Genomic DNA, 14,865 nt, shown 5'->3' with positions numbered 1-14,865 from the left:
GAGGGTATTTTCTTGCTCCCCACATCACTTTGAAATTTCATAGTGTTTGAAAATCACGGTTTTAAAATGTTTTAATTTTTAATGATGTCATTGGGTAGAACTTTGTAACTTCGTGTAATTTTTTCTATAAAACTTTTTTTAATTTACATACGTTGACACTGGTATGGTGCTGGAGATAATGAAAATGAGGTTGAAAAGTGGTGGAGTTGCCCTTTAAATGGAGAAAGATTTTTATTAGAAAGTCAACTCCGTTCAGGACCTAGATAAGAGTCAGTTACTGATGTTGATTTGTAAGAACTTGACACAATGTCATGCACATGCAAAGATGAGTCAGACTGACTTTGCAATCTCATCAAATTAAACTCTTGGATTCAAAATCATATATTATTTATTCCATTTAAATATTGTTTTATATTACACAGGTCCATGTTAAATGATACAAACACTCTGTGCTATGAATATCCTTTCCAAGAATTCACAGAAACTCCATGCTAAAATTTGTAACGTATGCACATAAGAAAATTGAAATTCAGAGTATTCTACACCGGGGAATGAGTTGAATGTGACAATTTACACTCCTTCTATTCCCTTTTTGGTAAATCCATTTGTTATCAATTAACAGAATTGACCTTAACTACCTTGCTCAAGGGCAGAACGGCAGAACACTTGTTCATTGGTCAATTCAAGGCAGGGTAGTAGGGAAAAAACATTATCTTGGTGGTGGCCCTTCCAGTTAAGAGTCACAGGTCATTCATATGCTGAATCTAAAAAAACAGTCCCTTCCTTTCTGCCCTCCATTTGCACATTCATGCACGCCTCCGCCATATGCACACATGTCCAAAAACTGAGGGAGTTAAAATGATCAAAGTGATAGCCACTTTGACCGAGCCAGCAAGGCTGCCGGCTCCAGAGCGAAGTGCTATCCCAACACACAGCGCAATATGTTTGGAGTTTGCGCAATATGCATTCATATGTGTCTGATTTTGAGCAAATACCAAATAAATTACCTCACAAATTAAATGTAATCTGTTAACTGTTACTGAGGTTTATATCTTCTAAGACGACAAGGGGAATTTGTTAATTAGAATTTCCTGCTTATATAATTATTTAAATAATTATTTAAATGTGAAACATGAATTGCACAATTCAAGTCACAAGTGTGTACCAAAGTTGATGGGTTTATTTGATCACCTCTCCACTCTAGAAGTCCCCCTAGGAATTTCTTGAGCAGCACGTGACAACGGAGGACGTGACAACGAAGGGCACCTCTGAGTGAGTTGGTAGGGGAGAGGGGCTGGTTTGGGATTCACAGGTACTTCACCTCTAAGACAGTGCAGACAGTGAGTCAGTGTTGGCAAACGCCTGGATAATTTCTCGCTTTGAAAAGTGAAAATAATTCACTCTTAAATTACTTAAAAAATAAATTAGATTTTCTCCATATATAAATACATATTTCTCTATGCACTTAAGCCCATTAAACTTTAAATTCAAGACTAAATCATTACAGATAAAAGTGTTAAGCCCTCATTTAATTTATGAGTCATCCCATTAAATCCAAAACAAGTCTTAACTCACATATATACATATAACCCACATATATATAGGCAAAGGAATGGGATGATGCAAAAATAAAATCATAATTTGGCAAAGTAGTAAAAACAAAAAAGTGGATTTGTACTTGTGATGATAAAAAACATTTCCTCATTGACCAAGTGTGACCCACAGGATTTGCGCGAGAGAGAGATAGAGAGACATTGAGCAAAAACACTTCCAGACATCGAGACTTACTCAGCCTAAAACTGTTGACATCTCACGCCCCTCTCAAAACAGAGTGGCTTGGTCTGTCTCAACTGGCGCTTTTGGTGAGGATTCTGAGGAAAAAACTAAATAGTGTCTTTTTAACCTCTTCTTTCACTGTTTAATATTCCTTCCATCTACCACTGTCCTCACAAGTGCTACTGCAGGTTCTTCAGGATGCGCCCGTAGCGGAAGTCGTAGACGTGGCGACAGACGAACACCAGGTTGGGGTCGATGTCCGTGGGCACACAGCGGTGGGCAGAGGTGCTGTATTCAACACAAGGCGGTACCATTCTGGTGGCACTTTCAGGGAGACCCTCCCCGCGACATTTCACGAAGGCACAAAATCTGAAATACCATGTCAAGAAGACCACCCAAATGCTTAAATGGAAATTCCACTGTTTTTCAACCTCATTTTCATTATCTCCAGCAAAATACCAGTGTCTACATATGTGAAAACGGCACATTTCTATGTTTTGTAGAAAAATATATAACATTTAAAATGTTCCTCCCGATGACCTCATCAGAAGTTAAACATTTGTGAAAACAGTGATTTTCAAAAACTGAGTTTCGCAGTGACATGGAGAGCATGAAAATACCCTCCCTCTGGCTAGGAACTCGTTGATGGTTTCGTACTTTTAATACTACCCTGTGATGACACAGAGAAGCATTTTTTTCTTGTCTTTTTAACCACAGATCATAGAAACACATCGTTTTTACATATCTAGAGGGCAGAGACTTCTTCCTGGGGCCAGAGCGCAGCAGGACTGTGTCTCCAACCCAAATGACCTCCCCATCCCGCTTGACCCCTTCAAAACATTTGCGCATCACTGTATGGTATGGTGCTGGAGATAATGAATAAGGTGCCGAGTATGGTGCTGGAGATAATGAATATGAGGTTGAAAAGTGGCGGAATTTCCCTTTAACATCTTAGAATAGATCACAGAGAAAAATAAGTGAACAAATACAATGCAACAGATATAATGTAATACAATCCACTCAACATCATGTGGCTCCCACATCCTATTGATTCTCACGCCCCAGCTCCCATCAGCGAAAAACAGACACCTTACCTACAGTACTGTGCTAACGTCAAAACGTAGCACTTGTCTTCAATGCAGGCCACACTGTTCTGGTCCTGATGCCGAGATGCAAAAATCTCATTCTGGAAACAAAGTCAGGTGACAAGGCGGAAGAAAATGATGCATGCATCTTCACTTATGAACCAAAACAAATACCCTGCTTAAAGGGATATTTCAGCAATTTTACATATGTACATGTATCAAAATATGTTATAACTGAACTATCCCTTTAATATGAAGAGAAATCTCGTAACTATGTGTATCTGACATCATCACCAAGACCCAATTACCATCAGGAAATCACACAGTCATGGGAGATCAAAAAAGTGTGTCTTGTTTTAATCCTAGATAGTTATCCTTACAGAGGCTTTAGTAGAGCAAAGCACTCGCTTTGGTCTTCTCAAAGCCTAGGGTATTAAGTAGGGCACACTGCAGCAAAATGTTTTACAACAGGTCATGAAAATCTGTGTTTTCATTGGACAAGTTCAGTTAGTGCCTCCCTGTTTCAAAACATTTTTCTCCCTACTAGCTCTCCCGCACAACCTAGCTCTCTCGCAGATAATTTCCACTGGGCACACATTGATTGAATCAACGTTGTTTCCACGTCATTTCAATTTAATTACGTTGAACTAACGTGGAATAAACGTTGAATTGACATCTGTGCCCAGTGGGTTGTGAATAAGGCTGCTGTTTATTATTTCTAGCCTGGGTGAACAAAGTCTGTTTGTTCCTGAGGGATATTGACAACGGGAAACCTGTAGCCTATTTCTCCAGGAAATACATAATTCAACAGAAGTAATGTGTTTGCCATCTCATTCCCTATGGAGAACCAGGCTGGGGCTGGACAAACATTGTGGATTGCAGCCACACAGTGTGAACTCAGCTTTCTGCGAACTCACCTCACAGTGTGTGCTGGGATTGCGGCCTCCCTGTGTGTGTTCTGGGCGGTAGTACCAAAACAGACTCATCATCATCTCTCCTGAGGATACACACAGACAGTGCAATTTTCAGGGTGATAGGAGGATAACTGAAGTTGTATCGAATTATGATGGGTAGGGATTCCATCCGGTGATGGGTAGGGATCCTATTCATAATATTTCACGTTTTGTCACATTCTCTAAATGATTATGCAGCAAACAATGGTCTGTTTAACAGACCTTGGTTCAAATGGTATTTGTTTTCATTCTAATGTTTTGAGCATTTGATTCTTGCCTGGAACAAAAGATGGGCAGGTTTTGTACTTTTGGGGCTATTCCATTAGTTCCATTGTGCAAGGCAAGCTCAATCTGAAGTATTTCAAACAAAATCAATAGTATTTGAACCTGTGGGTCTATGGTTTTAAACATGACTATAGTTTAGTTTTGTGTAAAAAAAGGCGGTGCCTCACCGGATTCTGAGTCCTCCCATAGGGCTGAGATTTTGGCTATGTAGGGCAGAGACTTCTTCCTGGAGCCAGAGCGCAACAGGACTGTGTCTCGAACCCAAATGATCTCCCCATCCCGCTTGACCCCTTCAAAACATTTGCGCAACACTGTTGTCTCTTCCCCCTGGAAACATAGTCAATATGTCACCATTGTTGCCACATACTATTAGCAATGTTATTGGTACATGCAAGCACATGCTAAGCACATGATGTGTAATAATATCATACATGCATACAGACAAAGTTTGTCTTTACAGTTCTAAATATAATATTCTGTAGCCTCAGCTAGTTACCTTACAAGGTACAATCAATATCTCTTAAAGGAATAATCCACCCCAAACCCCTAATTCCAGTGTTGAACAGTGTTAAATAACACTAAAATGTGAAAACAATATTTTTGGGTGAAGAAATGTTTCATTTTGTTGTTATAACAAAGGTTGGTAGCAACATGTGAAATATATATATATATATATTTTGCAACGTGAAAATCGTTGTGGAAATCTGTTGCAGCTCAAGTCGACTACAAAACCAACATTGTAGCTAGCCCAGAGAGAGAGCATTGCAATGTTGGTTTTGTAGTCGACTTGAGCTACAACAGATTTCCACAACAATTTTCAAATTGCAAAAAAATAAAAATAGGGGTAGGGATTGCTAGCTAGCTAGGTAGCTAGCTAGCAAATGTAGCTACGCACAATAAAACCAAAGTAAATATCAGCATGTAAAGTAGCTAGCTAGCTGGAAAATGACCTAAACAAACTGCTCTATCCATTTAGAAGTCTATCTCACTGAGTTCAACTTGCAGTTCCTCTCTGCCCAGAGCGAGTGCAGAGTACTTTGCTATGGGAACAACGGCCCTTTCCCACACTCCCACAGGCAAACAGGGCGCATTGCGAGATGGTACTTGAAGGAGAAACTGAATAGAACATTTGGTGCACTGTTTAGATTGAGCACATCTAATCGAAATATACTTTGTTGTAACGATATAAACGGTTGGATGTGTTCTAGACCAGTGGTTCTCAACTGGTTTTGCCTCGGGACCCAAATTGAACCAGGTTGTCTCAGTCGTGACCCAATATTCGCAAAAAAATTAGCGCCAAAACACAATCTGGAAACCTATACTGATATAAAATATAGACGCAACATGCAACAATTTCAAAGATTTGACAGTTCATGTAAGTAAATCAGTCAATTAAAATAAATTAATTAGGCCATAATCTATTGATTTCACAGGACTGGGCAAGGGCGCAGCCATGAGACAGCCTGGGAAGGCATAGGCCCACCCACTGGGGAACCAGGTCCAGCCAATCAGAATTCGTTTTTCTCTACAAAAGGGCATTATTATAGACATAAATACTCCTCAGCACCCCCTCAGACGATCCCGCAGGTGAAGAAGAAGGATGTGGAGGTCCTGGGCTGGCGTGATTACACGTTGTCTACGGTTTTGAGGCCGGTTGAACGTACTGCCAAATTCTGTAAAACGAAGTTGGAAGCTTATGGTAGAGAAATTAACATGCAATTATCTGTCAACAACTTTGGTGGAAATTCCTGCAGTCAGCATGCCAATTGCACACTCCCCCAAAACTGCACATTTTAGAGTGGCCTTTTATTATTCCCAGCACAAGGTGCACCTGTGTAATAATCATGCTGTTTAATCAGCTTCTTGATATGCCACACCTGTCAGGTAGATGGATTATCTTGGCAAATTGAGAAATGCTCACTAACAGCAATGTAAACACATTTGTGCACAACATTTGAGAGAAATAAGCTTTTAGTGAATATGGAATATTTCTGGGACTTTTATCTCAGCTCATGAAACATGGGAACAAAACTTTACATGTTGTGTTTATACATTTTTTCAGTATATTTTAAATGCTATATTGATATTAAATGTAGCAATTACATGACAAGGGAACAACATTCCCACCACTTTTATTGTCAATAATTACATTTTGCCCATATTGTTGATGAAGAATGTTAATAAACTCATAGTTTGAGACCACAAAATCAACCTAAATGGTACTGCTAATTGTTGATGAAGAATGTTAATAAACTTATAGTTTGAGACCACAAAATCAACCAAAATGGCACTGCTAATAGCTCTATATTAAAAATACAGTTATTAAAGAAAGATTGTTCAGAGAAAATTATTTTAAAATGTAAATTCATTATAATTTCTACAAACTTTCTACCTGGTTTAAGTCACTCAAGTTCAGACTGGAGTATTGTTTCATAAAATCATTATTATTATTATTATTATTTATTTTAAAAAATGACAACCGCAACCCATTCAAATCCTCCCACCAGTTGAGAATCGCTGTTCTAGACAAGTATGCCCATACCATCTATTGGCTGATTTGGCGATCTGGAGTGCAGGTAATTGTTTTAAAAGCGTTATTGAATGTGATAGTGTGATCCCCAATCTCCAGTGACAAGAACCATGTACAGTAGCTATGATGCGTTCCTACACGATTTCCTGATTTCACAGACGGACCACTTAGAACTTAAATCACTGGAATATTATTACTTTACCTACTGATTAAACATAGGCTTTCACCAAATTGACAGGAGTTTCATGATTTTTATTTCTGGGGGTGGATTATCCCTTTAACACAGCAATACATACCACAGTGAAAACCTCCCCCTCGAAGGGCACGCCCACGGGCAGCCAACCATTGGTTGCCCGGCGACGGGTGATCCTCTGCTGCTTGGCAGCTCTGCAGGCTGCGAGGCCGGCGGGCCCCAGCTGCTGCTTGTCTTGAATGTGGGGGCAGACGGACCACGAGCCGCTGCTCACCCCAGACAGAGAGCCGCTCGGTGGCTTGGCACTCTGAGGGCACTCCCGGACCACCTGCAGCGGGACCTGCAGTTGGCTGGGGTCTGATAGAGAGGTCTGAAAGCAGGACACTGATTGGGCAGCTGGGGGAGTGCTGGGGCTGGCGGGGCAGCCGGAGAGGGGCCGGGGTGCGGGGGAGGCTGGGACAGAGGAGGAGCTGTGGTCCTCCAGAGACGAGGAGTAGTCTTCTGTGGGGAAAATTGGAGCTGTCAGACACTGGAGTGATCAGTCTCTTATTAAACACACACACGTACCCACACACACCCTCACATAGACCCTCACAAAACCTCCAGACTCATCCTCTCCTTTCCTGTCATGGTGAGCCCACTCTGTTTCAGCACCACTGATATAGAAACAGCGACGCTGCATGCAGTAGAGATTAGAACACTGCCTATCTGTATCCCCTGTATTAATTGTAGCTGTGAGGCACAAGGCTGCAACAGCGGGCCACAAATGCATATCAGAATGACAGAGATGTCCATTTATTGTGGTCTGATGGACCACAGACCGGCAGTGTGGAATCAGAGAACTGGTTAAAGTTGATATGATACTGTAATATACAAAGTGATGCAGTCAGTTGAGGTCAAAGCCTTTTATGCACCTTTTTTTGTGAATAGTGTTTAGTCACCTATTACGCTAAATGTGTTTTTTTGTTGTATTATAACATTTATGCTCCTTGACTCTCATCTCAATCGGCACTCATTTACCACTTCTGTTTATTTCTGGAAGTATATTATTCCATAATCTGATGCATGATTGGATCTGTGCACAAAGGTAGTGGAGATGCTGTATTGTACTCTAATGTAATGTAGAGTCTTTAATAAAAACATAGGAATCAACCAAGCTGTGGGGCAGCTTCACCTGACCATTAAGGCCAGCTAGGATGAGAGAGGATACAATAAATGTCACATTATAATAAATCATCTCAATCTTGTTGTAGCTGAAAAGAAAAAAGATGTCTTGATCACTTCTTTGGGGAAAAGGGTCCATTTCTCTGTCACTTCAAAGCAGGCGGCTCAACAGAGGCAACAAGACACTACCAAATACCAATTTACTTCAGCTAATAGCGCCTCTGACTGTGCAATGCCAATGATATGCCATCTTGATCTGTAATCAGCCTACTTAATGAGGTTGTGAATGCTGCTGTGGTCCCTGACAATTAAGACCTGACCACAGACCATCTGAGAACAAATACCCTCAGTAACAGTGGTTCTGCTGTCCTCCTGAGGCAGTGACTAAAGAACCGTAAAGGGGCTATGATACTTTGGGACTCCTGGTTGATAGTAACAACATGTGGAATCATGTCGGCCTGTCTTGTGTGTACAGTAATTCAAAATGCAAAAGGCACTTGCACATCTGAGCAATCTTTTTTCCAGGTGCATGGTAAAAGTTGAGCAAGATGAAGGAAAAAGGAAACCGCACACTGCTCTTGATAGTATCACTGATCTTTAATAAACTTTACGTATCGGCCTCACGGCCTTCGTCAGAGCTTTTGTGAGTTTAAAAAAAAAAATAGCACCCTTATGTAGACCAAGTCCCACCCACATCCGTTCCACGCATCGAAAGGGGTTGGAGGCAAAGGAAAAACAAATAAGTGTTACCAAATATAACAATATGCATTTCACAAATATTCGAATAAAGTGTGTAAATAAGACGTATTAAACACGTCTGTAAAACCACAATGAGGACATAGACCTACCGAGCAAGTTTTCATTAATCACTGGGTACATCGTACGAAAAACATCAGAGTAATCTGATATAGGGGCTTAATTCATGTTCAAATTCACAACATAACATGCATAGGTATTTCATCATTAAGACCATTAGGAAATAATGTCTGGAGGGTGAAAATCCAAAAACATTCTCTTTTGCTCAGAGTATTATTAATATCACCTCCCCTGTCTGATATCCTGTTAGGGCTAGGGGGCAGTATTTGCACGGCTGGATAAAAAAATGTACCCGATTTAATCTGGTTACTAATCCTACCCAGTAACTAGAATATGCATATACTTATTATATATGGATAGAAAACACCCTAAAGTTTCTAAAACTGTTTGAATGGTGTCTGTGAGTATAACAGAACTCATTTGGCAGGCAAAACCCTGAGACAGATTCTGACAGGAATTGGATACCTGATGTGTTGCATTACCTTTAAACCTATGCCATTGAAAAACACAGGGGCTGAGGAATATTTTGGCACTTCCTATTGCTTCCACTAGATATCACCAGCCTTTACAAAGTGTTTTGAGTCTTCTGGAGGGAGATCTGACCGAACAAGAGCCATGGAACGATGATGGCCCATTAGACACCTGGCGCGAGTTCATGTTGGGTACCCTCGTTCCAATACGTTATAAAAGAGAATGCATTCGTCCACCTTGAATATTATTCATGTTCTGGTTAAAAAAGGCCCTAATGATTTATGCTATACAACGTTTGACATGTTTGAACGAACGTAAATATATTTTTTCCCCTCGTTCATGAAGTGAAGTCCGGCGGGCTTAGATCATGTGCTAACAAGACGGAGATTTTTGGACATAAATGATGAGCTTTTTTGAACAAAACTACATTCGTTATGGACCTGTGATACCTGGAAGTGACATCTGATGAAGAGAATCAAAGGTAATGGATTATTTACATAGTATTTTCGATTTTAGATCTCCCCAACATGGCGGCTAGTCTGTATCGCAACGCGTATTTTTCTGGGCGCAGTGCTCAGATTATTGCAAAGTGTGATTTCCCAGTAAGGTTATTTTTAAATCTGGCAAGTTGATTGCGTTCAAGAGATGTAAATCTATAATTCTTTAAATGACAATATAATATTTTACCAATGTTTTCTAATTTTAATTATTTAATTTGTGGTGCTGACTTGAATGCCGGTTATTGGAGGGAAACGATTTCCTGAACATCAACGCCACAGTAAAACGCTGTTTTTGGATATAAATATGAACTTGATAGAACTAAAAATGCATGCATTGTCTAACATAATGTCCTAGGAGTGTCATCTGTTGGAGATTGTAAAAGGTTAGTGCATAATTTTAGCTGATTTTATGGTTTTGGTGACGCCTGTCTTTGAATTGGCACAACATTACACACAACTCTTGTAAATGTACTGTCCTAACATACTCTAAATGTATGCTTTCGCCGTAAAACCTTTTTGAAATCGGAAAACGTGGTTAGATTAAGGAGATGTTTATCTTTCAAAGGGTGTAAAATAGTTGTATGTTTGAAAAATTTTAATTTTGACATTTATTTGGATTCAAATTTGCCGCTCTTGAAATGCACCTGCTGTTGATGGAGTGCACCACGGGTGGGACGCTTGCGTCCCACCTAGCCCATAGAGGATATCTTAACTTTCTCTATGCCACAAAATCTAAAGGTAGAAATGGCATGCTTTAGGTCATTAAAATGTACTGCGACTGTATAATCCCTGTCGTTTATCCTGATTGAACTTTTATGTCCACTGATTCTCTGTTTGAGAGAACGAGAGGTTTTACCTACATAGCACAGCCCACATGGACATGTAATAATGTAAATAACATGGGCGGTGGAACACGTAATAATGTCATTTATTTGGAACCATTTTCCTGTATGTGGGTGGCAGAAATATTCACACTTCATCATATTGTTGTACTGTGCGCATCCTCTGTGGATGAAGCTCTTAATTTGGCATTGGGAAAAACACGAGATGAACTGCTACAAAAAAAGACCCGCTAAAGCTAAAGAACACTTCGTAATGTTCACAACCACATATACTTTGAACTCGCGAAAAGTGGGAGATGCGGTCAAGAAACACTGGAATATTTTATCATCGGACCCAGCTTTGCCGGCTGAATTTAAAAATCCACCACTTATTGTGTATAGGTCAGGTCACAATTTACGCGATAAATTGGTTCATGACAACTGCCAGCCACAAAAGAAAATCAGCCAGGCTCTTTTACGCCCTCTTCCAAATGGCAGCTATAAATGCAGAGGATGCGCACAGTGCAACAATATGATGAAGTGTGAATATTTCTACCACCCACATACAGGAAAACTGTTCCAAATAAATGACATTATTACGTGTTCCACCACCCATGTTATTTACATTATTACATGTCCATGTGGGCTGTGCTATGTAGGTAAAACCTCTCGTTCTCTCAAACAGAGAATCAGTGGACATAAAAGTTCAATCAGGATAAACGACAGGGATTATACAGTCGCAGTACATTTTAATGACCTAAAGCATGCCATTTCTACCTTTAGATTTTGTGGCATAGAGAAAGTTAAGATATCAGACAGGGGAGGTGATATTAATAATACTCTGAGCAAAAGAGAATGTTTTTGGATTTTCACCCTCCAGACATTATTTCCTAATGGTCTTAATGATGAAATACCTATGTATGTTATGTTGTGAATTTGAACATGAATTAAGCCCCTATATCAGATTACTCTGATGTTTTTTCGTACGATGTACCCAATGATTAATGAAACCTTGCTCGGTAGGTCTATGTCCTCATTGTGGTTTTACAGACGTGTTTAAAACGTCTTATTTACACACTTTATTCAAATATTTATGAAATGCATATTGTTATATTTGGTAACACTTATTTGTTTTTCCTTGGCCTCCAACCCCTTTCGATGTGTGGAACGGATGTGGGTGGGGCTAGGTCTACATAAGGGTGCTAATTCTTTTTAAAAACTCACAAAAGCTCTGACGAAGGCCGTGAGGCCAATACGTAAAGCTTAATAAAGATCAGTGATACTATCAAGAGCAGTGTGCGGTTTCCTTTTTCCTTCATCTTGTGTGTACAGTACCAAGCTCTGCTACAAAGATTAACAGACCCTATATAGAGGACCACTGGGAGCAATTGGGATTTCGGAGTAACTGGTCTTCAGTTGATCAAATGCCACAGCTTGGCATCTCTGCATGAATACTACTCAGCTTCAGTAGTAAATACAGTACATTCTATCTAAACCATCTGTGATGATTACTCATACAACTAGTGGCTAGATACAGTAGTTAAGGCACTCCACTGACCATGTACGTTGAGTGGGGGGCAGGGATAAAGAAACAAAGTTCAGCTCAGGACTGTGGATGTTAAACCCTACCAGGCTTTTAGACCCCACTGAATGAATCCGGAGAACATGACTGAACAAATTTCTTGTAAAATTTTGATTCTTGCCTCCTATGTGACATTTCTGATTCTCTGTAACATTTTCCTATAACTGCCATTCCTGTGAGGAGTATTCTAAAGGTCAAAACATGAGTATTCTCCACAGATTGTTGCTGGTTTGACTGATCGACTTAAAGGACACTGAGCCATCTCAAACATGTGGTTCACACCCTGCAACAATCATGGCCCGTTCACATCATTATCACTGTATACAGTCACCTCCAAAATGATTAGCATCCTTGATAAAGAGGAGCAAAAAATACTGTAAATTTGACAAATAGTGAGCTATATTGGAAACAAAAAAAATACATTATTTTAGACTAATACAATTGCTCAAAGAAAGAGATTTTGTTTAACAAGTGATAAAAATACATCTAAAAATTATTGGCACCCCTGTTTTTAATACTCCGGCAGCCTTCCCTTGCGAGGATAACAGCACTGAGCCATTTTCTAAAATGTTTTTTTGAGATTGGAGACACATTGGGAGGGATCCTCCATACAGAATATTTCCAGATCATTGATATCCTTTGGTCTGCGCTTATGGACTGCCCTCTTCAATTCATTCAAACCAAAGTTTTTCAATGGGGTTGTAGTCCGAAGACAGAGATGACCATTGCCAAAATTTAGATTTTGTGGTCAATTAATCCTTTCTTTGTAGATATTGATGTGTGCTTGGGGTTGTTGTCTTGCTGGAAGAGCCACTTGTGGCCAAGTTGAACCTCCTGGTAGAGGCAACCAGGTTTGTTGGCTAAAATGTCCTGGTACATAGTAGAGTTCTTGATGCCGTTGACCTTAACAAGGTTCCCAGGACCAGTGGAACAAAACAGCCCCATAACATCAAAGATCCACCACCATATTTTAAAGTAGGTACCCAGCTAGCAGATTTGGTTCCTTGGAAGCTGTGGGAACATACGTTTTAGGTTTCTCACTAGTTCTGGGAACGAAGCCATAAGTTTCCTGACTGGTAAAATTGATTTTCTTTCCTGTTCTGTCAACATTAATTCTTAGGTTGCAGGTAGATTCTGATAACGTTTTACTAAGGTTCCCTGGGAGGCTTTATTAACGATCTGAGAACAGAAAGTATAGGTTATTTGAAGTTAATTACGTTCTGAGAATATGTTTCAATAAGACTTTTAATAACACTGCTAGCTTTGGCTAACTGTTTTGAACTCCAAGCACACATGGAAATTCATTTGCTTAGGCATTAATCATGGAAACACATTTCTTTTTTATTGTGGCACTATGTCAGTGTGATTTGAACCTATGATCTTCTGTTCTCTATCAATGGAATTAGTCCACTGCACCACCAGGATGGAGGGTTAGGATAGCATGCCATGTTTTTTTTTTTACTTATACAAAGCTGTTTATTTTAGTGTATTCAAACAGAACCCATTTCAAAGGAAACAAGCACTCATTAAGATCGGGTGTGGCCAATTAGTGGCCACAGCTGAAAACACTTAACAAGATAGAGGATCGAGATATATGTAGTTTTGTTGATGCTGAGAACGGAATGTGTATGTTTTAAAATAATATTAAATAATATTTTTCGAACGTTCTCTGAACGTTACTAACGTTTTCTTATGGAAAGTTATCTTAACTTTCTCAGAACAATTTGAGAACAAGACTTTAAATAGAACCATGAGGAAACCTGTAGGAAATGTTATGCTGAGTTACTGACATTTCCACAGAAGAACATTGTTCTGAGAACATTACAAACAATGTGAGAACATTCCCAATGTCAAACCAGTTGTAGAGCATTCCTAAAACATTATCAACATTTTTATTAAATCCAACCATGTTTGAACTTTTAGGAAACTTCTGTTAAAGTAATAAAATACCAAGAAAATAATTAACCACACTCTCACCAAGCTCTAAGAAACATATGGTTCTCAGAATGTTATTTGCTAGCTGGGTATGAGTTTCTTTTCTGAATACACATCATGCTTTTGTCTCCAAACTCACCACTGGTGTGCGTGGCCAAAGAGCTCTATTTTCATGTCATCTGACCATAGCACTGGTTCCAAACCAAGTGCCAATGCGTTTTGCGAACTCCTGGCATTTACAATTGTTGGTTGCTCTTAATAATAAAGGCAACCCTTCCAAAGAGCATATTGGTATGGAGGTGGTGAATGTATTTCTCCAACTTTGGCCCTTGGTTTTTTCTTTGCCTCCAGAACCATCTTCCTCACTGTGCGTGGGGACAAGATACACTTGTGTCCAATACCAGGCAAGTTTACCACTGTTCCACTGGTTTTAAACTTCTTAATTGTTGCCCAAAGAGTGGTAAGTGGTATATTAGTTTTTTTTGCCATTTTTTTTTCTCCCATTGCCTGATTTTTGAAGGTCAACAACCATTTATCTCTTTTCCTTTGTGGGTTCTTTGCCTTTTCACACGATGAATGACAACGGGATTATATATGTGTGTATTACCTCATTTTTATACCCCAGTGAAATAGGAAGCCATGGAAGGCCACAATACAGTTCCTTAAACTGAGATTAATTTTTAAAAGTAGAATGTTAATGCAGATTTTATTTTGTTACATCTTATTTATAATAATCTTTAGAGGTGCCAATAAC

The 14,865-nt window shown here is 39.5% G+C and overlaps 1 protein-coding gene across 1 annotated transcript in view; it reads right to left on the bottom strand.

Annotated features, from left to right (window-relative positions):
* Nucleotides 1–370: 370 nt before the first annotated feature.
* The window catches only part of bahd1 (bromo adjacent homology domain containing 1), a 30,197-nt gene continuing 15,702 nt past the window's right edge, over nucleotides 371–14,865 (bottom strand). The window contains exons 3-7 of the mRNA XM_014210038.2: nucleotides 6,926–7,323; nucleotides 4,267–4,426; nucleotides 3,779–3,858; nucleotides 2,871–2,962; nucleotides 371–2,145 (exon numbers count right to left, since the gene is read on the bottom strand). Of these exons, the coding sequence (XP_014065513.2) occupies nucleotides 1,956–2,145; nucleotides 2,871–2,962; nucleotides 3,779–3,858; nucleotides 4,267–4,426; nucleotides 6,926–7,323 (920 nt within the window). The 3' untranslated portion in view covers nucleotides 371–1,955. The remainder of the gene's footprint in view (nucleotides 2,146–2,870; nucleotides 2,963–3,778; nucleotides 3,859–4,266; nucleotides 4,427–6,925; nucleotides 7,324–14,865) is intronic.

Source organism: Salmo salar, chromosome ssa09, assembly GCF_905237065.1.
Source record: "Salmo salar chromosome ssa09, Ssal_v3.1, whole genome shotgun sequence".
Taxonomy (NCBI): Eukaryota; Metazoa; Chordata; class Actinopteri; order Salmoniformes; family Salmonidae; genus Salmo; species Salmo salar.
The sequence above is the reverse complement of the archived record's forward strand: the minus strand, read 5'-3'. Positions and strand labels throughout refer to the sequence as shown.